At 50.0% G+C, this 25,560-nt stretch overlaps 10 protein-coding genes across 21 annotated transcripts; 5 read left to right on the forward strand and 5 right to left on the reverse strand.

Moving 5' to 3' along the window:
* Nucleotides 1–29: 29 nt before the first annotated feature.
* On the reverse strand, nt 30–1,991 carry PPTG_00856 (hypothetical protein). Of its 6 annotated transcripts, XM_008892423.1 has the most exons (8): nt 1,610–1,991; nt 1,440–1,544; nt 1,096–1,368; nt 919–1,029; nt 750–847; nt 449–684; nt 318–382; nt 30–243 (listed from the first exon to the last, which is right to left on the reverse strand). In XM_008892423.1, the coding sequence occupies exons 1-8, from the start codon at nt 1,919–1,921 to the stop codon at nt 190–192; spliced, it is 1,254 nt and encodes a 417-aa protein (XP_008890671.1). In that variant the 5' UTR covers nt 1,922–1,991; the 3' UTR covers nt 30–189. The 6 variants fall into 6 exon arrangements, with proteins under 6 accessions (XP_008890671.1, XP_008890670.1, XP_008890666.1 ...); XM_008892422.1 differs by having other exon boundaries at nt 750–1,029; XM_008892418.1 differs by having other exon boundaries at nt 919–1,368.
* A 70-nt stretch (nt 1,992–2,061) lies between these two features.
* On the forward strand, nt 2,062–6,067 carry PPTG_00857 (hypothetical protein). Of its 4 annotated transcripts, XM_008892424.1 has the most exons (4): nt 2,062–3,884; nt 3,947–4,991; nt 5,051–5,164; nt 5,229–6,067. In XM_008892424.1, the coding sequence occupies exons 1-4, from the start codon at nt 2,073–2,075 to the stop codon at nt 5,993–5,995; spliced, it is 3,738 nt and encodes a 1,245-aa protein (XP_008890672.1). In that variant the 5' UTR covers nt 2,062–2,072; the 3' UTR covers nt 5,996–6,067. The 4 variants fall into 4 exon arrangements, with proteins under 4 accessions (XP_008890672.1, XP_008890674.1, XP_008890675.1 ...); XM_008892426.1 differs by having other exon boundaries at nt 3,947–5,164; XM_008892427.1 differs by having other exon boundaries at nt 5,051–6,067.
* Nucleotides 5,992–6,396, reverse strand: PPTG_00858 (hypothetical protein). Its single transcript, XM_008892428.1, has one exon. The coding sequence runs from the start codon at nt 6,340–6,342 to the stop codon at nt 6,121–6,123; it is 222 nt and encodes a 73-aa protein (XP_008890676.1). The 5' UTR covers nt 6,343–6,396; the 3' UTR covers nt 5,992–6,120.
* Nucleotides 6,397–6,563: 167 nt separating this feature from the next.
* PPTG_00859 (hypothetical protein) lies at nt 6,564–8,737 on the forward strand. The gene has a single exon (XM_008892429.1). It carries the CDS (start codon nt 6,801–6,803, stop codon nt 8,613–8,615), a length of 1,815 nt encoding a protein of 604 aa, XP_008890677.1. The 5' UTR covers nt 6,564–6,800; the 3' UTR covers nt 8,616–8,737.
* An 81-nt stretch (nt 8,738–8,818) lies between these two features.
* Nucleotides 8,819–14,463, forward strand: PPTG_00860 (hypothetical protein; the record flags this gene model as incomplete). Its single annotated transcript, XM_008892430.1, has 9 exons — nt 8,819–10,546; nt 10,614–12,440; nt 12,515–13,066; nt 13,127–13,528; nt 13,586–13,624; nt 13,685–13,891; nt 13,954–14,007; nt 14,063–14,209; nt 14,272–14,463. The coding sequence occupies 9 exons, from the start codon at nt 8,819–8,821 to the stop codon at nt 14,461–14,463; spliced, it is 5,148 nt and encodes a 1,715-aa protein (XP_008890678.1).
* On the reverse strand, nt 9,987–17,647 carry PPTG_00861 (hypothetical protein). Of its 3 annotated transcripts, XM_008892433.1 has the most exons (3): nt 13,949–17,647; nt 13,601–13,867; nt 9,987–13,516 (listed from the first exon to the last, which is right to left on the reverse strand). In XM_008892433.1, exon 1 carries the CDS (start codon nt 17,602–17,604, stop codon nt 14,524–14,526), a length of 3,081 nt encoding a protein of 1,026 aa, XP_008890681.1. In that variant the 5' UTR covers nt 17,605–17,647; the 3' UTR covers nt 9,987–13,516; nt 13,601–13,867; nt 13,949–14,523. The 3 variants fall into 3 exon arrangements, with proteins under 3 accessions (XP_008890681.1, XP_008890679.1, XP_008890680.1); XM_008892431.1 differs by having other exon boundaries at nt 13,601–17,647; XM_008892432.1 differs by lacking the exon at nt 9,987–13,516 and having other exon boundaries at nt 13,525–13,867.
* A 771-nt stretch (nt 17,648–18,418) lies between these two features.
* On the reverse strand, nt 18,419–20,156 carry PPTG_00862 (anthranilate synthase component I). Its single transcript, XM_008892434.1, has one exon. The coding sequence runs from the start codon at nt 20,018–20,020 to the stop codon at nt 18,506–18,508; it is 1,515 nt and encodes a 504-aa protein (XP_008890682.1). The 5' UTR covers nt 20,021–20,156; the 3' UTR covers nt 18,419–18,505.
* A 147-nt stretch (nt 20,157–20,303) lies between these two features.
* On the forward strand, nt 20,304–21,409 carry PPTG_00863 (hypothetical protein; the record flags this gene model as incomplete). Its single annotated transcript, XM_008892435.1, has 3 exons — nt 20,304–20,759; nt 20,818–21,040; nt 21,114–21,409. The coding sequence occupies 3 exons, from the start codon at nt 20,304–20,306 to the stop codon at nt 21,407–21,409; spliced, it is 975 nt and encodes a 324-aa protein (XP_008890683.1).
* Nucleotides 21,410–21,679: 270 nt separating this feature from the next.
* PPTG_00864 (hypothetical protein) lies at nt 21,680–23,152 on the forward strand (the record flags this gene model as incomplete). The annotated part of the gene is made up of 1 exon (XM_008892436.1): nt 21,680–23,152. The coding sequence occupies one exon, from the start codon at nt 21,680–21,682 to the stop codon at nt 23,150–23,152; it is 1,473 nt and encodes a 490-aa protein (XP_008890684.1).
* Nucleotides 22,980–25,362, reverse strand: PPTG_00865. 2 transcript variants are annotated; one of them, XM_008892437.1, is made up of 4 exons: nt 24,284–25,362; nt 24,029–24,218; nt 23,735–23,974; nt 22,980–23,602 (listed from the first exon to the last, which is right to left on the reverse strand). In XM_008892437.1, exons 1-4 carry the CDS (start codon nt 25,318–25,320, stop codon nt 23,252–23,254), a joined length of 1,818 nt encoding a protein of 605 aa, XP_008890685.1. In that variant the 5' UTR covers nt 25,321–25,362; the 3' UTR covers nt 22,980–23,251. The 2 variants fall into 2 exon arrangements, with proteins under 2 accessions (XP_008890685.1, XP_008890686.1); XM_008892438.1 differs by having other exon boundaries at nt 22,980–23,974.
* Between the last annotated feature and the right edge of the window lie 198 nt (nt 25,363–25,560).

The raw sequence follows: 25,560 nt of genomic DNA on the forward strand, positions 1-25,560 counted from the left end.
TGAAGGAGAGGATGATTTGCTTAACAGTATCGGGGTAAAGAGGTATGCGTGCTATATTTTGACATCCATACAATTTCCAAGTAGAAATAATGAGTCGTCTTCAGCTATCCGGCTATATTAACTGTGCACAGGTTCTTGAGTGCTGCCACGTGGATCGATTCAACATGGCTACAGCTTGACTGTTGCTGCCTATGAGTAGCGGGTCTGCAGATCGTTGAAAAAGCCGCTCGTCATGTTTTTCAGCTAAAGTAGCAAACAATAGCAGTTGTGTGAGCATCATATAATTGGCAACCACAAGAAGTACTACCCGTTGTTACCTTGGCCGCCTTGTTAGCCATGTTGTCCTTCATCAGCTGCAACTGGTACGCAGCTTCGTCAGTCACTGCAGTTATTTCAACAATATCGTTAGCAAGTCTGGCAATTATCAGCAATAATGACAAGAACTTACGCTCTCCGGACGCTGATCGACCACGCGAGTTGTTGCCATAAAAGGCATCGCTCGAGATCGACTGCGAGCCCTGGAATCTTGCCAGGTGCGTGCTGTCTGCCTGCACCGCCTCGCCACCGAAGAAGTTATCGGAAGAAATAGACTTGGCATTCTTGTATTTGTCCAACGTTTGCGTTTGGACCGGAGCGGGCTGATACGTTGCCGGCGCGGGTGTGGCTACAGCTGATGTGCGTTCCCTGTGTGGCACAATGACACGAATGGATAAATATGACGCAATGTAGTGTAAGAACATGGTACTTACTCTTCAGCCTCCTGTAGCGCTCGTGCCAGAGCCTCATCATCCTTAATCTGCTTCTCAGTTGAGAGCTCCTCAGCGGTAGGAGGAGGCGGAGGAGGGTTCTACGTGAATAAGCAACCAAGATTGGTCTATTGAGAGAACTGCCAGTCAACAACTCCAATGCTTTACCCACCTCGAACGGGATGTCGTCAAAGTCAAAGTCATCACCGGTAGAGAGCTTTGTCGCACCGAGACGCGTTGCCTTGCCACCAGTAGACAGCTTCGTGGCTCCGAGACGAGTAGCCTTCGCAAAGCCACGACGATTTAGCACACTTAACACAAAAAAATAGTTCAGTCCTATAGGTTTTACCTTGCTCTGTGTGTTCAGTCGTGTAGTACTCGTAGTGGCCGGCTTCGTCGCCTCGCCAGCCTTCGCTCCTAGTAGTACTACTGGACGGTTGACACTCAACAACCCCGACGGCTGGGTAGACGCTGCCGGAGACGGCTTCATCACAGCAGGAGTTGTAGTAGGAACCTCACGCTGCAAGTGGCCATGCACCGCAGCGGCGTTATTTGCCTCGCTCTTGATCTCCACATGCTTCACTAGCGCTTCAAGACCATCAATATCATTGTCGTGAGTCTCCTGTAGCAATAAAAAATCATCTATCAACCTCAATTGTCCCAATTTTATGAATAAAGGTAGCCAAATCCAACCTCCTCTGCTACTGGGGCGACAATCTGCAGCTTGGACGCCTTAACCTTCTTGGCCAGTGCGATCTTGTACAACTGTGCCGCCTTAGAATTGTACTTAGCCTCAATCTGCACACAAACGTACATCAAAATCATCTCAAAGCCCCCAAAATTCTGCTCTGTATCATCCGTACACTGGTCATCTCCGCGGCACCATACTGCTTGAAGAATTTGCGAGCTTCAGCATTCCCACCCTCACTCATGGTCTTGAGCTGATCCTCAGTCCACTCATCCATGTCGATAGAGCGCACGAACGACAGGTGTACACCAAGACGGCGATGGTATCCCGAGCAGTCCAAGCATATAAAGACGCCGTACGTGACCGTGGCCCACGTAGGATGGCGCTTGTTGCAGTCAAAACATCCCTTATTGGCCACGGACGAGCGGAGCTTCTGGAACCACGCGTCGCGCACCTGCGTCGGCACATACACGAGCGGAGAGCTCATCGCTTTATATCGGTCGTCACGTCGGAGCAAAAAAAGCGTAATGAAAGTCTGAGCAGTTCCGTTGCTGACGTGGTAGACTAAAATTAGTCCCGTTTGTGATTGGTGGCTAATTTGATTCAAATTTGGTCACTTCAACTTCAGCAGTCGGAGAATGGACCCCTTGCAACACTTGGTGGCACCTCGTCGGCCGCTTCCTTCGCCTCGATCGAAGGCTCGCAATGGTGTCTCGAAAAATGTATTCGCGCTACCGGTGATCCACCAGTTCGAGCCGGTTCTGGCGTCCTCGCCCAGGTCCTACGTGGTCGCAAATGCCTCCAAGAAGCAGAAGGAGAACGCGGAATCGGCTCCTACAGGCATTGAACCGCCTCCAGTGATACCGATTCAACCACAACGACCAAAGAGTAGAGAGACAGTAGAGTCAGGGAGAGCTTTACGTCCACAACCTCCCACGGGACTCGCGTCGCGGACAGACGTGGATATCTACAGATACAGCCAAGCGACGGAGCAAAGGATGGCGATTAAACCGTTATTTGAACAGAGGAGAGGCTCAGAAACGAGACCTGCTTCCACTAAAAGAAAAACGAAGAAAGCTGAGTCGATTGAGGGCACTAGTGTGGAGCTGGATGATGGCAGATTTACGGTATCACAATCCGAGAATGAAGATAAACGCGTGCAATTGGATGGGGAGAGTGAATCAATGCATGGCAAAACTAACCAGGAAGATAGAAGGACTCGTTCATCCGCTTTTGAAGACTCCATAGGAGCTTCGATTGTGGATGGAGAAGATTTAACCAAAAGAGAGGTCGAAGATCGAGAAACTGACGTTGAATGCTTGAGAACTGAGACGGCTGAAAACAGTGGAGATTCGCTAGTTAAAAAGCTGGATATATCTTCTTGTTACGAACCATTTTTGCAGACTAAGGGCCCCAAGCTCACTTGGCTTAGAGAGATGGTAGAAGCGTCTACTGCGGCGAAAATGTTAACTATCGATCAGCAACCAGTGATTCGTGCTCCAAAATCGGATGTATTGGTATATAAAACCTTGAGTAAAGATCTACGAACTTTCGGAGGAAGAAATGTACTCATCACTGTGCTTCTCAGCTCACGTGGTGATGCCCACATTACTTGCCACGTCGAAGGTGAATTTGACGGAAAAGTTGTTGCTATCAACAACTCCGATCTGGATACTTCCAAGTTGCTTCGTCGAGACTTGCCAGTGCTTACACCGAAATGGGCAGACTGGATTATCACGCGAGTTTGTTGCGACTCAAGACTAAACTTTTACTTGGATCTCACTGATGCTGAAGGAAATGAGAAGCGAGTTATTTTCTCCGAGAATATTCAAATCAATGGCACAGACATAGCCGTCGAGATGGTTGCGTTAATGACAGCCTCTAGTCTACTTATTTATGCAAGAGAAACAACATCGAGTACCTGTAGTGCCGAAGTACTACTACGAGCCGATGATCTGCGACGTCTCGCAATATCATTTGATAAATGGACTAGTGAAGGTGCTGATCAAGATGTGTCTACTCTATTTGATGATCATGATTTTCTGAGTCAGATAGCTGCGAAGACCAATGTGATTCGACTGGGTTTGAGCTGCGCAGAATTTGTCAGTGACGTTGAGGATTCACTCCGATGCCGCCCTGTACCATCCACCGACATTTGTATTGACACTCCAGCAAGTGTAAATGCCATGATCAGTGTAGAATTGCGTGACTCACCGAATTACATTCAGGACGCATTCAAGGATAATAATTTGGTCGGTACGGTTGCACTATTAGTGCAAGCGTACGTGGAGAATGGCATACTCTCGACGTTACGGCACTTTCAACAAAGAGAAGCAATACGGCTCAACGTAGAAGCATTCATGCAACAAGCTGCTACTATCGATAGCGAAGTCGCCTTCAATGAACGTGTTGAACGAAATCTGGAAGCAGCCAGGATGTCAAAATTAAGGGTATGTACATGAACCATAGACGGCTGTTTAGGCTTAACTAACCTCTCCATGTTATCTTACAGGAAATCGCTATCGCATCTATCGTAGACGACATGATTTTCGACTTTATTGTGTATGAGTGTCGTGTCGAGCTTCACTCAGCGAAGTATTCAGGAGGTTACAACGATCACTATGCGCGTAAAGTCCAAGCAGCGTATCGAATGAGTACCCAAAAGAGATCGTACGAGCACAAGCGTAATGTTCGTATGCGTGCTGCTCAGACATTACAGGCTCTACAACGAGGAATCATCGCTCGACGACGATACAGCGAGATGAAAGTTGAGCGAGAGAAATATTTATTTTACGGCTTTCGATCGAGTTTGTACCACGCGACGGCGAACATGAAAGACCCAAGACTCCGAGCTCGAGAACTAAGTACAGAGGCTGAACGGCGACGACATGACTTCCTCATGCAAGTTATTCAAGGATACGTGACTGAAACAGTCAGTGATCAAGAGTTCCGCGTGTCAGCTCAGCTTGTTCGAGAAATTTACAACGAATACGGCGTTGTAGTTGGCTGTTCGACCAACTTTGGCGACGTGGTTGTGTCCTACCTGGACAAAGCTCCAGACCAAACCTTGTACGCTCGTGTTGGCGACTCCGTACATGCGTCTGATTCAAGTCAAAAATTGTTTTCGAATAGTCAAGTTAGTGCTGCTCTTCTGCTTGGACTGAGAGATCAGTACGACGACACGTTCGGGCTTTCCTCAAGTGCTCGTAGAGTGAGCAGTGGAGGCAATCAGGGGCCAAGTCAACGGGCATTAGAAGTAAATTCATCAGCTCCACCAAGGTGGATGTTGAAGACGTGCTCATCATTCCAGCAGGCCAATCTTGATAGACTTGCTGGCCTTCGACTTACACGGAAGGCCGCAGGGAAGAAATCGACGCATCTGGTAGCTCGAGACTATCGCTGCATACTTTCTACATCGTTCGACTCGTTCGATAAGTGTCGTGCTACATGGGAAGCTGACATTCGTACCCGTCAAGAGCAGCAAAAGGTGTTGGACACGTTCTCGGTCGAAGACTTGGCGCAACACTGTCTGGATCTACTAATCTCCTGCGTGAAAGGTGATTCTCTTAGCCAAGCTGCGTAGATTAATTACTGAAGCTAATTCATGCTTTTGTAGACTGGGGTATTGATCCAGATCCTCTGTTTGAAGCGCTGAACTTGTGTGGTCGCCATTGCCATGGAAAAGCAGCAATTCGAGTCGTGGAGGAGAAGTTCAATGCGTATGCAGCACGTACGTTATTTACTCTTTTCTAATTGTTGAATAGGTATTTTATCTTCGTTTGAGTTGTTTGCAGGAATGAATGAGGTCCATGGAAAGAAAAGTGTGCTTACGTTACGTGAGGAGGTCTCTCAGGAGCTGGAAGACTTTGAAAAGCTGCTCGCATTGCGGTGTCTTAACATGGCAGTTGACGACGCGATCACTGTACCAGCAAGTGAGTTGCTCCACATCATGCTGAAGGGGAATCTGGACGAAGAATATATTCGCCACGGGCTCTCCACCGTTCTACCCATTGCAAGTATTAGCGAGAAGCACGAACTAGCACGCAAAACGTTGTACGCTTATGCGAATGCTTCGTATGGCGAAGCATTCAACTTGATCTGCTGGAGCTGTTTGGATGTAGCTGAGAACGTCACAGTCGAAGCCGCACGCTTTCTTGACAAGATCACTCGACCAGCAACTGACAAGGATGATACCGACAACGCAATGAAGACCATTCACCATTCCTCTGAATCTCTTGCAGCTCGAGCGTTGTACCTGCTTGCAGGGTCCCAAGCCGTGCGCTTCCTGCAGTTCTTAGCCAAAGTGGCTCATTTTAACAAGGTCATCCAGAAACGTGTGCTTGTCCTCCTTGCTCCAGACGCTGACAAGTACGAAATGCATCGACTAGCCAGCGCTCTCTGCTCTCTTGAAGATTTTTCGATCGTCTCGCAGATTTTTGACGAGCGTTTCTCCAGCCAAGCCGTGAGATCGTGTACTTCTCTGTGGACACAATACGCAACTCTATTCGGCGACAGTAAATGCTGCAATGCCATGAATGACATCAAAGAAGTCGACACTTGACCGGAGAAATATTCGTATACGAGTTCTTTCGCAATGAATATATTACCTGTCATAAAAAACTTTGATAGACAATTCGTCGATCGTCTTGATTTTTTTTATTGACAGGTGCAACTTGGGTCTTGAATTTACGCTTCCTTGACGGGCTCGGGCGTCGCCAGGTGGCCGCGCGACTTCTTGATGTAGTCCGGGATGATGGGGCCGTCGTACTGGTCCGTGGGGAGGCCCATGGATCGTCGAATGGGCACCACGACCAGCGGGAGAGTCACACCGACGGCACCAATGGCACAGGAGACCACCACCATGGGCTCACGGTCCAGGTAGTGACGGATGAACTTGCCGAGGACCATTAGAGCTGCTTGGACTTGGTCTTTTCCCTTCGGTCAAGCGATATGAACCTCTCGTGCAACTTTATGTGCACCACGTCATTTGAGGCTGGACCGTCGGAATACCGGTATCGTTTCGGAATAATTGGGTTTTGGAGGTTAATTATGTAGTTTGAGAAGTAGTTTACTCACTTGATATTTGTATGCGCAAAGTTGAAGTGCTAAATTCACATCAACACTTGCGAAGCTGCAGAGATGACCCAATGAATGGCGATGGAAGAACACGTCACGTACGTCTCAAGCGCACTTGTGGATAAAGCTGGCAGCAGTGCTGCTGGAGTGGTGACTAAATCGGGAGCTTGTCGATCTCAGTCGCAGTCAGAGTAACACCCGTGAGTATATCTGTTCTGGCTGCCATCGTCAGTCTGCTTTTTCTCTCTTAGCTCAAAGTACAGCACTACTTCTCTCTCCATTGCGTCGACATGGGCACTGAAGCCGTCGACGCGTCGCAAGTCAAAATGGGCATGGCTAAGTCAGGAGGATGCTGCACCAAGAATGTCCTCCTATGTAGTCTCGGCTTCATTTTCGTGATTCTCAACTTGGCAGCTCTATGGGCTCTGCACTTTGCCGATCGTCCGGTGACCAAGGGAAGTTTGCGAGCGTCGACTCGCTTCAGCACCTACCAGCTCTCTGCAACGGAAGGATCAACTCCCTCTGTCGGTGACGGAGTCAGTTTCAACACCAACAACGTGCTACGCGCTGGTGCTGGCACTACCGCTTATCTCAACAAGTTGACGCTTGGAACCGACCTCAGTGACATTCTCTACGTCAACCTTGCTCCAATGGGGACGTCCGATGCCTACTACTCCACGAACATTATGAGCTACGTCCGCACCAAAACCACCGGCTCGACCAGCACTACCGACTCGGTTATCACGACCTTGTCATACAGTCTCAGTAATAAATCTCTAGAAACAGGAGAAGCTGTTGTATTGACGAGCAGAGTCCGTGGCCTTGCTACGCTTTCGGACACTTTGATGGCTGCGCTCACTGTAGGAACAGACTACGTGGTCTCTGCGTTCCCAGCTACGCTTGATGGTGCCGCTGGTTCCATCACTGTCAACCAGGCCAAAGCCAAGGAGATCACCAAAGGTTCACCCACAAACTTCATCGCTCCTCTCTCGAGTTCCTCGTTCATCGTGGCGTATTACGAGAAGTACGATGTTACTGGATACTGGCAAAGCGCTCGAGTGGGGACTGTGGGGTCTGACGGTACAGTCACCTTGTCGACAGCGGCTAAAACCTTCGGTGTCAAGAACGATGCCGACTTCATCACTAACTTTGGTTCTCCATTGGCACTAAAGGGGCTTGGAGCGGGCTCTGGATTCGTCATTCCGTACTACACACAGCTTAATCCGTGGACTGGTACGACTAAGACCAATTCCGATCTTAGCGGACTTTGTGTTAGCTCTGGCACGTTCTCAAGCAACGCACAGTCGGCATTCACCAGTGTCTGCAACACCGCATACCGCCCCAGTCAGTTCCCCGAGTCCGTTGCTCTTAGTGACAACGCCATGGCTATCGTCTTCCACGACGAGGCTAACAAGAACGCTCTAACGGTGGCCACCCTAAGCGTGTCCTCCGATAAATCCCTGCACTTCCGCAGCAGCTACATCTTCCCGGAGGTTAGCGGAGATTTTGACCTATACGACTTGTCCACTACGCCACGTCCGCGGGTCTTGACCGGCAACCGTCTAGCAGTGAGCTTCCTGAATCCAACTCTAAACGGCAGACTTAGTGTTCGCGTCCTCAGCTATTCGCCTTCGACGCTATCGCTAAAGGAGCTCACACCGGTTCTTCCGGTTGCACCGTCAACCTTCTCGCTGTACGTCTCAGATTCCACCGACTACAGTTTAAACAAAGCCATTGTGCACGATATGCTGCCAGTGGGAGCTGACGGGTTCGTCACCGCTTATGTGGGCAAGCGCAACAATGTTTTGCACCAGAATTTCGCTGTGACCGAGGCTTTCGGGAACCCCGTCGGTATTGTTCAGTCGACCTCCAGTGACAAGTCCAGCATTACAATGCAGGGTAAGGCTGATGTTGACAATCTTACGGCTGGTGTGATCCATTACGCAACGACTTCGGGTGCTGTGGTGGCTCCGGACAGCAAGTCGACAGCCTCTAACTCGTCTGAGTACTTTTACACTGAAGAGGACACGATACTCGTCACGACGGACTCCCGTGTGGGTATCGCTATCGACGAAGACACTCTATTTGTCTCCGCCTCCTTCTAAAAGCAAGGTTTAAAAGATCCACTGCCGTTTGTAGCCCAAGCCATCGGAAGCTAAGCTATTTGAGCCATACACTTTAAACAGCACACTAAACGCATACTCTAATAAATACCCTAATTTGCTTCATTTACCGCTCTGTGATATCCGTTACGCTAATTGTCATGCAGGAATAGTTTGCTCGAGAAGGCCAAGACCGGCGTAGATGCATGGAAACAGAAGATTCGACTTCCTCTCTATCGTCGGCCGATGTCTCTACTGCATTTCCGGCGGCATCTGTGTTGTGCAAGTTTGATGTTGCGGCACTACGTCGAGACTTCGACCGACTTAGTGTTGACGATTTAACTGCGTTAGCCAGCTTCCCGGCAGAACCTCATGAACTGATCGGTCGTATCGTGGCAGTCACGCATTGTTTGCTTCTTTCACTGGCATCAGAACATACCAAACTTGAACTCCGTGCTCCGCCTTGGCCATTACTGCGACTTCAATTGCTGGACAACACAGCCAAAATATGGAGGAAATTGCGAAAGCGAGCATGGCAACTGGAGGCAGGATCCAAGTTACTGTCCCCAGCACAGATCCATTTCGGATGCACAGAACTGGTTCCTTTCATTCTACCGCCCAAACCTGGGAATCATCGCTCTTATACATCTTGGCAACTTGAACGAGTAGCACAAGTCAGCACGATCGCAGCGTCACTCGGTGCTTGGGGGATATTTTGTCTTTGTTGCTGCGTATTGCCCAAGTCGTCGAGGCTCCGTCTTCAACCATCTCTCGAAATTAAAGATCAAGACGTACCGCTTTCAGGTATCACATCTTTAACCAGGGTTAAGAAAAATAATGTGGGGGTGAAATTAGGGTCGATTCCGGTGCACAATCGCTGTCTGCAGTCTTCCAGACGCATCGGTGTCAAGGTTGGTGGTCGATTTCTGCTTTGTTACACTCGGTTCCCAGCATATTCAAGCTCTCATACCATTAATCCTTTCGAGACTTTTGGCGAATGGTCCACTTACTGCCTTGAACGTAATCGTACTGGACGAACGCTTTACTCCCTAAACGACACTTCGTGGTGCAAGCCTCTTCATGCGATCGAGACTGAACTACCGCAGAAGACTCAGCCCGTAGCACTATGCTACATGCCTCCGCTTGCTCAGCAGTCACTGCTGCTCCAACTGGGATTTCACGAGCACGTATTTGAACGGCCTGCACAAGAATTCCCATACATCAAGAGACTGCAACCGGTTTTACCTACTTTTACACTGAAACTTGCCGTCATTTCGATCGACTCCACTTCGCAACTTACACTTGTAGGCATTGGAAATGTCTGGATCACAATGAAAACAACAGTGGCTGATCTACGCAGTCAAGTAACTCCGTCTATCAGTTCACATCTACTTCAAGTATTTAGCAATGTCGATACTCAAGGCAACTTCCGATTCATATATCGAGGCTCAATCCTTGCAGTCTCACAAGAACGGTACCTCGCTGCACTAACACTGCTACCATTTACTCTTCTTGTAGTAGCAAGCAACTTTCACGCCAAGGAGATCCGCCGACATAGTTGTTCATCACAGTTCTGGCGTCACCACTGTGAGGTCTCTCAAAGCCTCGTCAATGCAGGACTACCCGATCATATTTCGAATCTCCAAGCTCCTGGATCATCGATCACTATTCCCATGGAACCACAAATTTATGCTATGCACCAGCCACTTGAAATATCGACAACCTCACACATTGTTGAAATATTCACACATTGGCAAGCATTCGTGTGCTTCCAGCAACTGCAAGACTCATCAGTCCTCTTCCAGCTACCTCAGCGGACGAAAAAGCATGTAAAATCACTGAGTAAACCGCCAAGACATCGTCAGAAGGAGCAAGATGATGATCGAGATGAAAGTATACCGTATGGTCCGCAGCCTCAGCAACTCCCTCGAAAGGTAGACTTCACATTGCACTACATTACTTGTGCGATTCTCTAACCTCGGTTTTGACTTGTGTGTGTAGAAATTCAACAGCAACAAGGAGTGGTTGATGCCACTGTACGCTGTCGTCGACGTTAAATCCCCTATAACAGCAGTACTGAAGACTCCGTTCCGTCAAGACGTAGAGAACACTCTTGAAGCTCCATGTCGCCTCGTCATGGCCGAAGAACCAAACGTTATTCACTTCACACGCATCAACTTCGTGACCGCCGAGCATGACGAGTCTGGAGTCCCCCACGCCGTGTTCGAAATCGCTTTCTTACGTGATGAATCCTGTCCACTGGAGTCATTTGTAACACTGACAAATGCGTACGTCTGGCGCATCACACCGCGAAAAGCCCATACCAACCGAGAGATCTCAGCACTACCCACTAAATGGATGTTGGATCTGTATCGATTCGTCCAACATCCAACGTATGATTTCCAGTCACCAATGTGCCAGCTACGTACTTTCTTCCGCGTAAAAGTCCCCTGGGTCTCCGCAGAGCGTGCCATTGAAGCTGCATTCTGGAGTAAAGACGTTGACTGGACGCCTTCAGTGAGCTCCACCGACTTGTACTCGGTAATTCTCCGTCCAATCTTCGACACGCTATGTCGATCACACCCTCCGGCATTCGGCGTGGACAGCGTGAAATTCAGTAAACTATTGTATGAAACCAACATCCAACCCAAGTTGTTGAGTATTGGCGACGCTGCTTTCCTCTTCGCTAGCAAGACCACACCAGGGTTCAACGAAATGGATTTCAACGGCTTCGTACGTGCTATCGAGTGGCTTGCTCAGCAGTTCTACAGCGATAATACGAAAACTAGAACGAAGCCTGGAATTCAACACACGATGTTGCTGTGGCGAAGAGAGAACGCTCGTGGCTTGCAAGACTCTTTACGACGATTCTGCTTCGAAACTCTGGTCCATTTGCCCTGTTTGGCATCCATTTGGCACGAAATAATGGAGTCTTGGCGGATCGAACGCAAGCAACAGCTCTTGCAAGAGTATGCGCTAAAGTACTGCGCTGCCACTCGACTGCGTGCCAACTGGATCGGCTTCGTCACTTGGAGAATATACTTGAGACGGCGACAACGAATGAAGGAGGAGCGTATGGCCGCTACCGAAATCCAGAGTCTCGTTCGTGGACGGAAACAATATCTGGAATATCAGCGTGTACGTCAAATTGTCGTTCGAACGCAGCGTAGAGTTCATGCTCGGTCAGAATTGCGACGTCTTCGTGTAGAGAGGAAAATCTTCATTGACCGCATGAGGCTTCGCTTAGTAAAGTGGACGCGCCACCACCTTTGGATCCTGAGTGCGTGGAAGCGAGTGAACGCAGTAAGAGCTGCAAGACGTGACCGAATCCGTGAAAAGAGATCACGACGAATTGGCGTTGCGATTTTTCCATTGGATACTCGGCGTCTACGCTTCTCGCTTTATCGTGCCAAGCCCGTTGCTTCGAAAGACCCTGAAAAACAAGCAGACAGTTTCGAGATGAGCAGTACAAAAGCTGCAGAGTATGAACTTGAAGTCGTCGACCCCGCTCGATCCTGGTGTCACGTGTTCTGTGTCTCGCAGCAGGAAATCGATCAGTTCATCTCTGAAGAAACTGAACGACAATCATTGCAGCTCCAGCTGGGATTCACAACGGCGGCCTTGGCTGAGAAACAGGCTTCGAGTTCAGTCACTCCACAGGTGCAAACTAAGCAAGTAAAAGCTGCCGTCGTGAGAGATTCGGTTCCATATCCGGTGTTGAAGCCGAATATAATGCTACTGGCACTCGCACGGAGACTGTTCATACTCAATGGGATGCAGCAAAGCTTGCGCTGCTACACTGATCCGAGTGATACCTCACAGGGAAAGGTACGAGTTCCTTGACTGCCTTCTTGTCAATTTTCATTCATGGTGTTTGGTGCGTTTGTCCTGCTGTATTCTAGGTCATCTTCAAAGGAGCTGTTCGGTCTGAACTAGTTCAGGATAACGAGGTGGCCGTACAGCGCCATATTATACATGTTCTGGAGTGGGTGGGGACATTCAAACTTCTTACATACACACCCGCCACGTCCATTAAACGCCGATACGATCTCGATGCTGCATTTATACTCATGGTTCTCGAGTTTTCACGTTTCCAATCCATGCGCTTGAGAATCAATGAAGACGAAGAAGCTATAGCTGAGGATAGCGACAAGCAGTCGCTACGGACTGGTGATGAGCAGCAGTTCATTCCTCACCAAATCCATCGTATCTTGACCGGCCCCCACAAGCTCCTCGCGTTTCAGTGTATCATCAGCTACGTCCTGAAGTATGGCGTGCGTACACCAACTTATTCCATGATGCCTCACGTGATTGCGGAGCGCGAGCGACAACGAGAAGAACAGGAGTCGAGGCAGCGAGATGCTGTGATTAACCTTGAGCGGAAGCTGGTTGTGAAGATTCAGTCACGCTTCAGACAACATCTCGCGAGGAAAATTCGTCTTCAGCTCGCATTGGTACGTCGTCTTTTGTCTTGAATACATTGGGCCAGAAACTCATCTTGTGGATCACTGTAGACAGCATATTTCAAGCAATTTGATCGAGAGCGTGGTCGGTTCGTTTACGTTTTCCAGTATCTACAAGGTGAACGCATCGTCTTGGAGCAAAAGCCCTTTAGTCTCTTTGATCAGGACGTACCATTACCACCAGACGAGTGGCAACTCGTGGACAACAACGTGCAATTCTTTAATCCACGACGCGGAATCTGCAGTCGATTCAACGATAACCTTGCCGCAACTGTAATTCAGCGCTGGTATCGTAAGAAGATGTGGCACGGGATGAACAAATGGAGCTTGCGCGACCTGGCGAGTGCTCTGCGCTATCATGATAGCACGCAGAAACCCTTGAACATGACTGATCCTGGACAGCTTGAGAATATAAAGCTTCACGCTCTCCAACTACACGTTCTGAAGCATCAGGTAACATACTGGTAACTTCATTACTCCACGCTAATTTAACCTGGATATTTCTGTCAGTATAAAGAAGCTTACCCCGTGTACGAGGCTGCACTGAAAGTACGTCGTGGCGTTCTTGAGTGTCGTGTCTAACTTGTTGACCCCGTTTCCTGCCGCCAGCTTTCACCCAGAGATCCTCAAACGCTTGTTTGCTTGGCATTGTTGCTCGTCATTTCGTGTCGTTATCCGGCGGCAAAGTCGTGGCAGTGTGCAATGACACTTCTCCAACAAGCTCGCGATACAGATGACGATTTAACCAGCACGTTACACGACATCGAGCTATACTTCTTCCGGTGGGCTCTTCTTCTCCAACCGAAAAACTCTCAGGTAAGTTGTCACCGCTGCGAGCCAAGTGATAGAAGTCTAAATCTTGCACAAACGTACCACAGACCATTGCGAACTACGCCGTGTATCTCCAGTGCGTCCACCTTGACATCGACAAGGTACGACCAGTTCTCTTGTCATCATACCCATTTTGCTAAGCTTTTGAACCTCCAGGCTGAGCTTCTCTATCGTCGAGCACTGGACTTGGATCCAACCAACGATCTGATCGTCACAAATTTTCAGCGTCTGCAGTCCGAGCGAGCTCCAGGTCGATTGTACGGATTTGCTGGACCAGGAGCAACCACACTCGCACGTTCATCGGTAAACCTTCGTCACTTCATCGCCCTGTGACCGCCTTCCTCATGCTTCTTCCTCTGCTGTAGGAGATTCGTCGCTGCGGGTCATGGCGAGAGATGGAAGATCCTGAAGCACAGTCGCTAATGCCAACGCGGTTCTTCCACAGCCTTCGCACTGGTAAGTGCACGTGGGAGCGTCCAATAGAGAAAGACAATCCAGTGGAATGCTTGCTAGACAGGACACAAATTGTTAGTTCTCTCACCGACACGTACCCATGAGACGAGCTTGGATGAGTGAATTTTGAGCCCGGCATTTTATTTATCCTACTTCATGTTGGGTCATTTCATTCTGCTTTTCTTCAGTATCCTTCGAGCCCCGTCTTCATCGTCTATGGAGCTCTCATGTCTGAGCCGGTGTGTACAAGCCAGAATCCCCTGAGCCAACACTTCGGAGGCACGACCAGTTCGTCCCTTCAATACTGAGCGCAAATCCGCTTGTAATCGTTCGTTGCATAGCAGATCCTCGCAGCGTTTCCAGTCTTCATAATGTGATAGCTTTGACGTTACCGGATGTTGACGGGTGGCTACAAGTCGAGTACACAGAGCCTTCAACAACTGCAACTGGATCAGCCGAATGTGATTTAGATCCGAGCGAGCCAGTGGACAAACAGCACGTTGCACAACCGGAAGAAGAACACTACACTGAAGCTCGCAGACGACGAGTTTCCGCAGTAACAGCAATAGAAACAGGTTCATTCGCGTCTGTCCAATGGAACACGAAGCGAGTTTCTGCTCCACAAAGCAGAGTACTTCACGTACTGTATTTGAAGGAACAGCTATCACCATCGCTTTCACCAATTCCGCGAAAGTGTCAGCTCTTCCTTGATAGTTCTCCGAATTAAGGCTCAAGTTGTCGACCTTCGCCTTCTCTTCACGTCCACAGCACAGCTTCGTACACTGCTGTAAAATTACCCACAATAACGTCGGGATACAAGTGCTGTGTCGGAAAATGTTCTGCAACAATGCAGTCGCTTTCCTCGCTGAATTGGGTGGACCCGTATACGCGCAATGTACCAGTTCCTGTACGACATATTGGCGCGTCCAGTCCCTGTTCAGTTTCACTGATGTGTTGCTGACTACCACGACATTCATGACGTCCAGAAGCATCTCCTGTCTGCGTCTCCGTCGACCAAAATTCAGTAGACTTGACAGCAAACGCACCACCGATCCTCTCGAAAGTACACGTCGAGTAAAGTCTCCAGTGTCGTTCTTGATCGAAGCCAGTGTCTTCAGCGTCGTCAGGAGATCAATCGTGGCAGGAATGGCAGGTGAGCGGTCATATTCTACAAGCGACTTTTGTACAACGCTTCGCTTCACGCTGTTATCCACAGGCTCTCCACACTTACCAAGATGTAGAGCGACTGCGTTGCCGAATATCGCGCACGCGTCAGCAGAGCGATTTTGCGCCAAGTCCGCGAGTACAGCTAACACCTCCTGTAACAAAATACCAGCAACTGGGCGTATAGACGGGAGTAGCAGGTTCAGCGTCTCTGAGAACTTGCTGGCGACTTCTTCGTCCTTGTCTACATTACTGAGGCGGCGGTAGTAGGAGCGGCAGACTCGAGTTGTAAAGCTCTGCAGCTTCTGGCCAAGAGCACTACGATCGTCGACGGCGCCTTGGATAGTTACGCAGAGTAGAGAGTGGACGTAGCTCCAAGGCAGGATACGAATCTTGTCGAGCCAAGCTTGAGACCAAATGTCCAGGAATAATGCACTTGTGCGAGCATTGGCAGCAACCAAGAGACCGACAAGGAGCTCTAGCTTGCTTTGCACTTCCAAGACTGACTGGCTTCCCACTACATCAAGGTCAGTGACAGCTGAGGCTTCACTCGATCCGTTCTGCTCGCTCTTTAGCGACTGAGTGCCAAACAGGAAGGACATGTGATCGCTTAGGATCGCTCGCAGGACCGATTCCTGCTCTGCTACAGGACAGTGAGGAGAGAGAGCGAAGCTCAGAACGTGATTGACAAACCATTCTGGCTTCTTGACACTCAACTTGGCATTGAAGCGAACAAAGAACCCCACCAAATCTTTCAACGATCCAGCGTCCTTGTGCTTCCGTCGCCGCTCTAGCCATTCCGTCATCAGCGAGCTGCTCCAGCTCGTGCTCGCGTACTTGAACGCCCTCTCCAGACAGTCCGGGATCAGATACGACTGCGAGCCCTCCAGCTGTTTCTTCAACTCATCGTCGCTTAATAGCAACTCGACGAATCCGCACGAGAACTGACACACACGTAGCTTGCCTTCTTCCGCCAATAGCTCCACGATCTGCTGCCCTGGGTCTTCAATTCTCCAGTTCTCAGCCTCTTGAGTACGAGGCAGAAGCGCTCTCCATAGGCTCTGCAGGACTCCGTCACTGGACTCGATGGCACATGCTGCAATCCAGGGACTAAGGGCGAATCTGTCTCCATTGTGCTCTACCAGACAGCGGAGCAGTGACCTACAGGCCAAATCGTGACGTGCCGTCGTCACTGGAGAGCCACACATCCTCACTAGTGCGTCTGCTACTGGGTACTTGGTGGTGGACACTGACTCACCGGCTTTACTCATTTTCTCGAGCATTGCTGGTAGTAATAAGTCCATAAATTCAGGTCTTTTGAACAAGAAACCCGCGAGTACTTCGTCCAGTAACGTCGGGTAGTTGCACGGATAATACGCAGCTAATAGCGTCGTGATTTCTTGTAAGAAACTGGGGGCGAAGCCTGAGCGATTGCACCAATTGGTCACGTGGTTATCCACGACTTTAAGCAGCACCGCGCGGCTCATATGCGCGTCCACGCGGTCCACGAGGCCCTGAGGCACTAGCTTGGCGGCATCTACTCCGAATCGGAGCAAATCCACGTCTGCTGTGAGCTCATCCCGTCGAGAGCTCCTCCTCTTCCTCTTGAGCGACCTATTACCACTGGATCCATTACTCTCACTCCTGCCTGAAGGGAAATAATAGTCCAACACGGAGCGCGTGGCTGCTGGACTCGCGTCTCCATTGGCTGCTCCGTTCTTGGTCTCTCCATTGACTTCAACTGCGTCACGACTGAAACTCGGAATGATGGTCGGCATCTCGTGTTGGAAGAGCGAAGACGCTGGAGATTCGCTGCTTGTTGTGAGGCTGCTGATACTGATGGGCGCGTTGCGCGGCGCCCAGCCATCGGATTGTTGGTCGTCGACCTTGACTCTTTTGTTTTTGCTCTCCTCGTCCACGACAGCCATAAGTGACGCCATTTTCATCTTGGACGAGCGCGCTGGCGGCCCATTGGGGGCGTCAATAGGCGCGTACATGGAGGCGATGGACGTGGGCGGAGGTGCGCGAGGGCGTGCGCGACTGCGGCGACGCAGCGCCTCGTCGTCATTAGCTCTGGCCATGGGGAAAATGGTCCGCCTCAATTGCCTTATTGCGCCTTCCGGGGCGTTTTTGATACTGGCGCTGCTGTAGCCGATCGAAAAAGCAGAAGGGTGACGGGTCGGCGGGTTTTGGGGGAAGCCGACCCGGGCAAAGGGAGATGGGCGAAATCACAGGGTAATGTATGGAATAGTGAGAATGAGTTTAACCCTTCGGCAACGCATGACTTATGCACAGAAGGGTCATTTTGGACGATGTATCTGAAAGTTGATATCGTTTGCACCAAACAAATGAACACAGGAATCATGTCATCGGTTGGATATCTTGTTCGGTTTTGCCCAGCACGTAATGCATCATGCGCGCTGTGCTCGAATGTTTCGTGGGAAATTGGTACTCATCAGAATTGGCACTAGCAAATTGATGCTTCTCGCTGCCTTCATTTTCTCCATCAACTTGCTTCCTTTACTTACAGTTACTTTCACATCTTATAGCAACAAATGGTCGTTTGTATCAGAGATTTCTTCAAAATATAATACACCTTTAATATACTATTTGCTTTGTGGTAATGACTGAATCTCTGTCGCTAACAAAAATGGAGAAGTTGGAGATCAGCTAAAAAAAAATGCTGTGAGGTGCAGCGGTTCATCAGAGTTCATGAGATCATTCTCGACTCATAAGACACACCGTCACATTCTAGCTTCTAACTAATCTATCGGTGTTGAAGCTGTCACGTTGGACTCGTCACAAAAGATCGATCACGTCCAGCTACTGCAGTTTTTGCCAGATCTGCACTTTGCTCTAGAATTTCTACTGTGTCCAATGTGAATCGAGCCAAAATATTTATGCTCATTAAAGCAAAGCAAAGCATGCAAATGTCTGTGTATTTATCTCGACTTGCACGTGGAAGACATCACGCACTCAAATCTACTGCGCGGTCGGCGCCATATGAGCGGCGCACTTCTCCAGCGTCTTGACGGCTGAGCCGAGCTTGTTGACCGTTTCCATGTACTCGGCCTGCGGGTCCGAGTCGTACACGATGCCACCGCCCGCTTGCGAGTAGACCTTGCCATCCTTTACCACCATGGTGCGAATTGCAATGGCCGTGTCTAGGAAGCCCGAGAAACTGAAGTAGCCTACCGAGCCAGAGTACACACCGCGTCGCTCGGTCTCAAGCGAGCAGATGAGCTCCATCGCACGCACCTTGGGCGCACCAGAGAGCGTGCCGGCAGGGAACATGGCACGATACGCGTCGTAAACCGTTCGGTCCTCACGCAGGTCGCCCTTGACGACCGAGACGATGTGCATCACATGCGAGTACTTCTCGATCTGCATGAGGCGCTCCACCCGCACAGAGCCTGGCTTGGCCACACGACCGACGTCATTGCGGCCAAGATCCACTAGCATAATGTGCTCAGCGCGTTCCTTCTTATCGGACAGAAGATCTTTCACCAAAGCCTCGTCTTCTTCGTCATTAGCGCCACGATGACGAGTGCCAGCAATGGGGTGAGTCTCCACAATACGGTCGTGGTCCACCTTGACGAGCATCTCGGGCGACGCTCCGACGATCTGGAAATCCTCGCCCATATCAAGGAAGAACATGTACGGCGACGGGTTGATCACGCGCATCTGGCGGTACAGATCCAGTGGAGTCACGTCCTTCGGCAGGTCGACGGCCAGTCGCTGTGACGGTACAGCCTGGAAGATGTCACCGTCCACAATGTGCTCCTTGAGCTTGTCCACGAACCCCATGTAGCCGGCTTTGCCGACGTTCGAGGCCGCCTCCAAGTCAATCTTGGACGTGGTCGGAGTGCTAGCGTGGGCAACGCTGGACGGGCGCACGAGTGGCTTCTCCAGTGCAGCGTTCACGGCCATGATCTTGTCAGTCGCCTCCTTGTATGCAGCAGCAAGGTCGCCCGTGTCGAGACGGACGTGCGACACGATCTTAAGCGAGTGAAAGACGTGGTCGAAGATCACGACCGTATCAAAGAACATGTAGATGCTCTCAGGCACCTTCAGCACGTCCTTCTGGGCTTCAACGTAGGGTGCGATCTTAGGCTCAAAGTGGCGGATAGCGTCGAAGCCGCAGTAGCCCACAGCTCCGCCTGTCATGGGCACGTTGAGCTCGGGCAGGGTCACAGTACGGAAGTTCTTCATCTCTTGCTCGAGGTTGGTCAGCGGGTCGCCCTCGAAGGTCTGACCCTTGCCTGTAGACACGACCTTGAGCGGACCAGCACCGATGAACGAGTAACGCGCGATTTTCTCGCCCGGAGCCACAGACTCGAGCAGGAACGAGTGCGTCTGGCCCTCACGCAGCTTGAGCAGCACGCTCACGGGCGTGTCCAGGTCGGCCACAGCATCCAGATACACGGGCACGAGGTTCTTGTCCGGGTGGTGCTGCTGTAGCTGCGCGACACGCTCCAATTGCGGCTGGAAGGACATGGCGAATGTATGCTGGTGGTGACGATGCAGCGCGTGTGCGGCTTGGCGTGTTGAGTCACAAGTGGCATCGTGACGACCGGAAATGAGCTCCTACGTGATTATTTGATGTTGCGCCAAGGTAACTTAAAGAGCTCTGTAGAGAATGTAAATTACCTTGTAGAGAGGGTGATGTAACCACAAGAAAATTCGTAAGCCATGTGGACCACATGATAGCGGCATGACCAACATGGCTACAGCCAGGAAGTTGAAGTGCTAACGGTAGCGTGAGGTTTCTCCTCCCAGGATGAAGCCGAGCGATCGCCATCCGATGCGATGGGTGGGCCAGACCGTATTCAAGATGGAGGTGGACTGTAATAGGCGTGAGGTGCAGATTCGGGGGAAGATCATGAACTACTGCCCCAGCTCGGCCAGATATTTGCTGATGTACGCGGACGGGTCCTCGGACGGCGTTCCGATTGATGAGATAGAAGATCACGTGCCGATGCAACTTCAGCTACCAAACAAGCGACCCAGATCGAGCTGGGGAGCAGCGGCTCAAAGCAAAGAACCTGCTGAATGCCGCAGACCACCTAAACGACCCAAGATGTCGGTGTCAAAGAGCAAGTCCTCCGTGACTGATAAGCAAGCAGTCGTCTCTCGATTTGTTCGGACAATCTTGTGTGAGTTAACAAGAGTCCTTGACGTCAGTGATGACAAGCGCCAAACGCTGTCAAATATTTTGGACAGCGGCAAAGATCGGGTAAGACCAGAAGCTTGGACATACAAATGTTTTGTCTGACGGCTGACCTCTAGTGAAGCCGCTTGCTGCATTAGCGCTGTATGACCAAGAGGGTGGACTTGATGCTCTGGACGAAACTCTTCGCGCGTGTACGATCTGTGGAGATAATACTCATGACGAAGCAGCGAAGGAGAATTTAGTGAAGAGTGAGTCTTTTCGACGTCAAGAATCTAGCGAAACATCCCTCTCTTCCCCCTGCTCTAGATCTCCGTGTGGCCAACATTTTCGCGAGCTCTTACAAGGTGAGTCAAGCAGAGGTATTGGCTTGGTTGTGTATAATATTGAGAATCTTTTGGATTTCTTGGTATCGCTCAGGCAATGGCGATAGGAGTACTCACCGTCGAATTCAGACGGACTCGCATCCAGAGAAAGCACTAGAGGTGGTCGATCTCACTGGCGATGGCACGAATGAGGAGGAAGGCGAAGAAATAGATGATACTGCTAGTGCTTCTAAACATATTCACTTCGGCGACAACTCGAACTCGACAGTTCATTTCGATGAGCGAGACAGCGTGAAAATCTTCAGATTGCAACTGAAGCGAGCCGGATTCAAGCTTCGAAATCTGCCAAAGCATAATCCAGAGGAGTGGAAGTCAGTACTGAAAGTCTGATCATGACAAAAGGCGGGACCTTCAGTTCATGTAAGGATGGCTTGTATGTTGCCACAACTTAGTTTATCTGTTTATTTTCTTTTTGTGAATTCAGCTGACGAATGAATCGGGATGATAACGTGCTCTAGCATTGTACAGTTTGTCTATCCTAGATTTGTCACTTTCGAGAAATTTCGGGGTCGCGTCGCTTCAAGGCACCGTTGCTTCCGGCGATTGACATATTGATCTTCTCTCCTTTATCAAGCACCACCAACCTCATCAACTCCTACAATGAACTTCGGCATCATCAATAATCGTCGTCCAGACCCGCGGAAGCGTGGCGGTGCGTCCGTGAACGCTTTATTGGCAGATCCTCGAATGCGAGAAATCGCCAAGCAAATGGGGCTCCAGCCCCAAGATTTCGGCGAGGAGGCGCAGGCTCTGTGGAACACACTCAACGACTTATCCACGTCAGATCCCAAGCGCTACGAGTCGTTCATCAACGAGCAACTGCAAGACGGACCACCTCCACCTACGGATTCATCAACAAGCGATGCTGCCCCTCGTTTCTTCACTCCTGACCCTGGTTTCGTGGTTAAATGCAATATGTACCACTCGATCAAGTGTCAGCAGAAAGAGACCAAGCTCTTCCTCAATATCTGTGCACACAGCCTCATAGACGCTCCTAAGAACCCAAATTCTGGTCTCGAAGTACCTGAAGACACGCGAGCTGTGCCCAATACCAACAGCTTGCAAGTTCCTCTAGTCGTAGGTAAGCTACGCGAAATCACCGACTTCAGTGGTTCTCTATGCTGTGCCGTTGATGTCGTAGTGAACCCGTGGGTACTTCGTCGTAGCGAATGGGACGCGAATTTCAAGCGAGAAGTCATGAAATTCGCAGTGCAGTGGGTACAAGAAGACGCAAAGGTGAGACTTGTCACGCCTACAGGGAAGTTCATCAAAGCTCGATACAAAGGCGGCGTGACTGTGGGCAGCGAGACCATCACGTCCAAGTTCCGTATTGAAGACGCTGACCCAACCAAGCAACGCATGGAGTCGCCGGCTGATCTCCTCAAGCAGATCAATCTTGACGAAGCCAAGCAAGGCGAAGGGATAAAGGAGCTGACAATCACGCCGTCGAAAGAGGTCAACCCCAGTCAAAAGCCGGATGTCTTGCTGAAAGCTCCTTCGTTGGATGCTCAACCTCCGCCAGCACCAGTGATAAAAATGGAGAAAAAGCCCGAGAAGCTGCTGATTGAGGAACTGCCGTCTCCTTCAAGCAAGACGACACAGAGTTCTCAATCTATGAACACGAAGGCGAAGGCTGTTAATACGCAACGGAAGAAGAGTAGTGCAGTAAAGCGTGGGTTTCTGAACTCGACTACGTCACAACTGTATCCAAAGGGATCGAGTGAAGGCCGTCCGTCGTCGGCGTATGTAAACCTTCTGAGTCGTAGTAAGATTGTAGATCTAGGCGAGATGGAACGACAGCAGAAGGCGCAACAAGATGAACGCAAAGAGGCCATAGAGTTGCTGCAACCAACAAAGCGAGATAAGTCAACTGAAAAGCGTGCAGCAACAGCATCAGGATCCGAGGAATATGATCACGGTGATATTATCTTCGAACAGCTCTGTGAACTAGCCGAACCAGACCTCAAACCCATCACTAATGACAGTACCAGTCCTCATCTCAGCGATACAATGAGCGGTGACCAGCTTTTTGGTGAAGGATTCGAAGAGTTTGCGAAGCTTTTGGCCCCTTAAACCGTTTACTTCATTAGACCTACGGCCATACGAAGGCAATAAGAAGGTTAAAACACAGTATTGTTTCGGTCATGACCACCCTTCCATCTCTTCGTGCTCTTAGTCTCTCGTTGGGTTGACAATGTCGTGGATCCGCTGATACGACATGAGCAGAAAAGGGTTAAGACGCTGCATACTGGAAACGGTTGACGGGAACTGCTCCAGACGCTTCAGTAGCACCACCGTGTTATGCTTGACGCTGATAGACGGGTGGAAGATGCCCTGCGCAATAGTCTGCAAGCCACCGCGTAGCACCGGCAAAAAGCTCAGGAACTCCTGCAACTCCAGCTCCGTGTTCAATAGCGTAGCGAAATCCGAGTAGATTTTCTCCACGAGCGTATCATCCAGTACCACCATATCGCCTTGAAGACTGCGAATGTGTCGCTTCATGTCCACGCCAGTTTTCTCTATGTAAACATCCACACAGCACAACACAAGCCTCATTACGTTAAGGAAACCATGTCAGCACACAAATATTCATCCGTATACAAAATGTGCTTACTACGAGAGCAAGCACACACAAGAAATCTCTGAGTAGGATATATTGAACGCCGGCGAGTGGAAGTGCATGCGGTGCGGAGAGTCCATGAATCGCTTGTAGCTGTCAGTACGAGCCCACTTTGTGATCCGCTTGTTGTTGACTGCTGAGCGCTTGGCCAGAGCGTCAGGACTGAGATAATTTGCCTCACCCAGCGCAATGTCCACGATGTTTTTGAGCATGTACTCCTCGAACATGCATCGTACCCACTCCTCATCGTATCCTGCTGCCACTCCATCCAACACCTGTGCAAATTCTCATCAGTACAGCTCGTATACAACCATTAGGTGTCAGCTTGCCTCCAGTACGAAGTTACGATCCGATGCATCATGATCCTCTTTTTCAACTGGCGCTGACACGAACACTTCACCTGTAGAGATATCACACAACACATCCCACCATTCTCGCTTGGTCTTGAACATCGGATTCGTCACACCAGCAATGTACCCGGGCGTTGATAGAAAACCCAAGTCCGTAAGGTTTGCGTACCTATTCACAAACTTCACGTCAATCCAAAACAAACTCCTTGTACAAAATTTTAACCATAAACTCACGGGTATTGACGGTGAATCAGCCCAAACAGCGGTGGACAAACCAGCGAACTCGTTGCAAGTACAAAGTTGCACACTTCCCCAGCCGGACGGTTATATCCCAACATGATCACGCGTTGGCCAGTCAGCACAGCATTAAACAGGACCATTGTCTGGTCTCCGAAAGTCTGTAGCAATTGTGTCAGTGTTCCGTCATCATGTTGGTCATCAGTACTGCAGATCTTGAACTGCAACGGGATCGGAATATCTTCCCACATTGCTTGAGTTCTGAAGAACAGCGCCTTCTCCAGTGTCTGAGCGTCTTCCCAATTGGCAGAAGCTCGTCCGGTACTGCTAATAGTGCGTTTCATGAGTCGTCTCTCCATGTTGGACAAGCCTCGCACCCCCGAGATGTCGACGGCATTAGCCACGGCGAAGAGCTCCTTTAGCACGTTCTCACTCTCCTCTTCACTCTTGGAGCCTACGATTTTGAGCACTGCCAGATTGAGCACGTCGTTTAGAGCGAAGCAGCTCTTGTGGGTTGAGCACAAAGCCACAGCCGTCACTTTGGCGCCGCGGCGGGCCGCTGTATCGTGCGTGGTGCGGACCACACTAAGGCAGTACATGAAGCTCTGCAGGGGATCCTGGTCCTCATCTGCAGTTTGCTTTTGACTCTCATTGGATTCTTGTTCTTCAGTATCACTGTGCTTGTGCGCGTTCTGGCGATTGAGAAAGAAAATCGTAAAATCTTCCTCACGGTTGTGCACCCCCTCGGGCAGCATGATGTCAGCGAAGAACTCGGGAGAGTAGTGCGCGAACGGGGTTGGGTAACTGGCGCGCAGTGTGCTGCCCTTAGTGAGGTCAAACTCGGCATAGAGAACCACCTCGGCTAGCGGCCGCGCGGCTGGAGACGATACATCGTCCGCAGTCATTGCCATGGGATCTTGAGCTTCAATTGGTAGTACCAATTTGGCACTGGTCGAGTGTCCGGTGGTGGTAGCAAATCGCTGTACTGATGGTGGCTGGTAAAATGTCGTGATGAAAATAAAAATGGCGGCCATGTTTTTTTAACGTGAAATCATAGGCAATGGTCATGTATGTTTTGTTCATGATTCCCAAAAATAAATTACGGGGAACTTGAATTTTATAAAGGTTATGTTTGTGATATGGCCTGCCATGTGAAACCATATTGACAGTAGGGTGTGAAAATTGAAGAATGAGAGGACTTTGCCATTGTCGGACATTTTTTCACTGCTGTATTGCATGGTGAAACTACCTTTTGTAATGAGAGATTTTCCTGA

Source organism: Phytophthora parasitica, assembly GCF_000247585.1.
Source record: "Phytophthora parasitica INRA-310 unplaced genomic scaffold supercont2.1, whole genome shotgun sequence".
Lineage (NCBI taxonomy): Eukaryota > Oomycota > Peronosporomycetes > Peronosporales > Peronosporaceae > Phytophthora > Phytophthora nicotianae.

Excerpts from the sequence above, each read along its gene's own strand:
- PPTG_00856 (XM_008892418.1), bottom strand. The coding sequence starts at position 1,921 with ATGAGCTCTCCGCTCGTGTATGTGCCGACGCAGGTGCGCGACGCGTGG. Across the intron at positions 1,369-1,439 it reads TCGCCCCAGTAGCAGAGGAG|GAGACTCACGACAATGATAT; the intron begins GTTGGATTTGGC and ends TTATTGCTACAG. Across the intron at positions 383-448 it reads TCGATCAGCGTCCGGAGAGC|TGACTGACGAAGCTGCGTAC; the intron begins GTAAGTTCTTGT and ends AAATAACTGCAG.
- PPTG_00857 (XM_008892424.1), top strand. The coding sequence starts at position 2,073 with ATGGACCCCTTGCAACACTTGGTGGCACCTCGTCGGCCGCTTCCTTCG. Across the intron at positions 3,885-3,946 it reads CCAGGATGTCAAAATTAAGG|GAAATCGCTATCGCATCTAT; the intron begins GTATGTACATGA and ends GTTATCTTACAG. Across the intron at positions 5,165-5,228 it reads GTTCAATGCGTATGCAGCAC|GAATGAATGAGGTCCATGGA; the intron begins GTACGTTATTTA and ends AGTTGTTTGCAG.
- PPTG_00858 (XM_008892428.1), bottom strand. The coding sequence starts at position 6,342 with ATGGTCCTCGGCAAGTTCATCCGTCACTACCTGGACCGTGAGCCCATG.
- PPTG_00859 (XM_008892429.1), top strand. The coding sequence starts at position 6,801 with ATGGGCACTGAAGCCGTCGACGCGTCGCAAGTCAAAATGGGCATGGCT.
- PPTG_00861 (XM_008892433.1), bottom strand. The coding sequence starts at position 17,604 with ATGGCCAGAGCTAATGACGACGAGGCGCTGCGTCGCCGCAGTCGCGCA.
- PPTG_00862 (XM_008892434.1), bottom strand. The coding sequence starts at position 20,020 with ATGTCCTTCCAGCCGCAATTGGAGCGTGTCGCGCAGCTACAGCAGCAC.
- PPTG_00865 (XM_008892437.1), bottom strand. The coding sequence starts at position 25,320 with ATGGCCGCCATTTTTATTTTCATCACGACATTTTACCAGCCACCATCA. Across the intron at positions 24,219-24,283 it reads CTGATTCACCGTCAATACCC|GTACGCAAACCTTACGGACT; the intron begins GTGAGTTTATGG and ends GTTTGTGAATAG. Across the intron at positions 23,603-23,734 it reads TCCACTCGCCGGCGTTCAAT|ATAGAGAAAACTGGCGTGGA; the intron begins ATATCCTACTCA and ends GTGGATGTTTAC.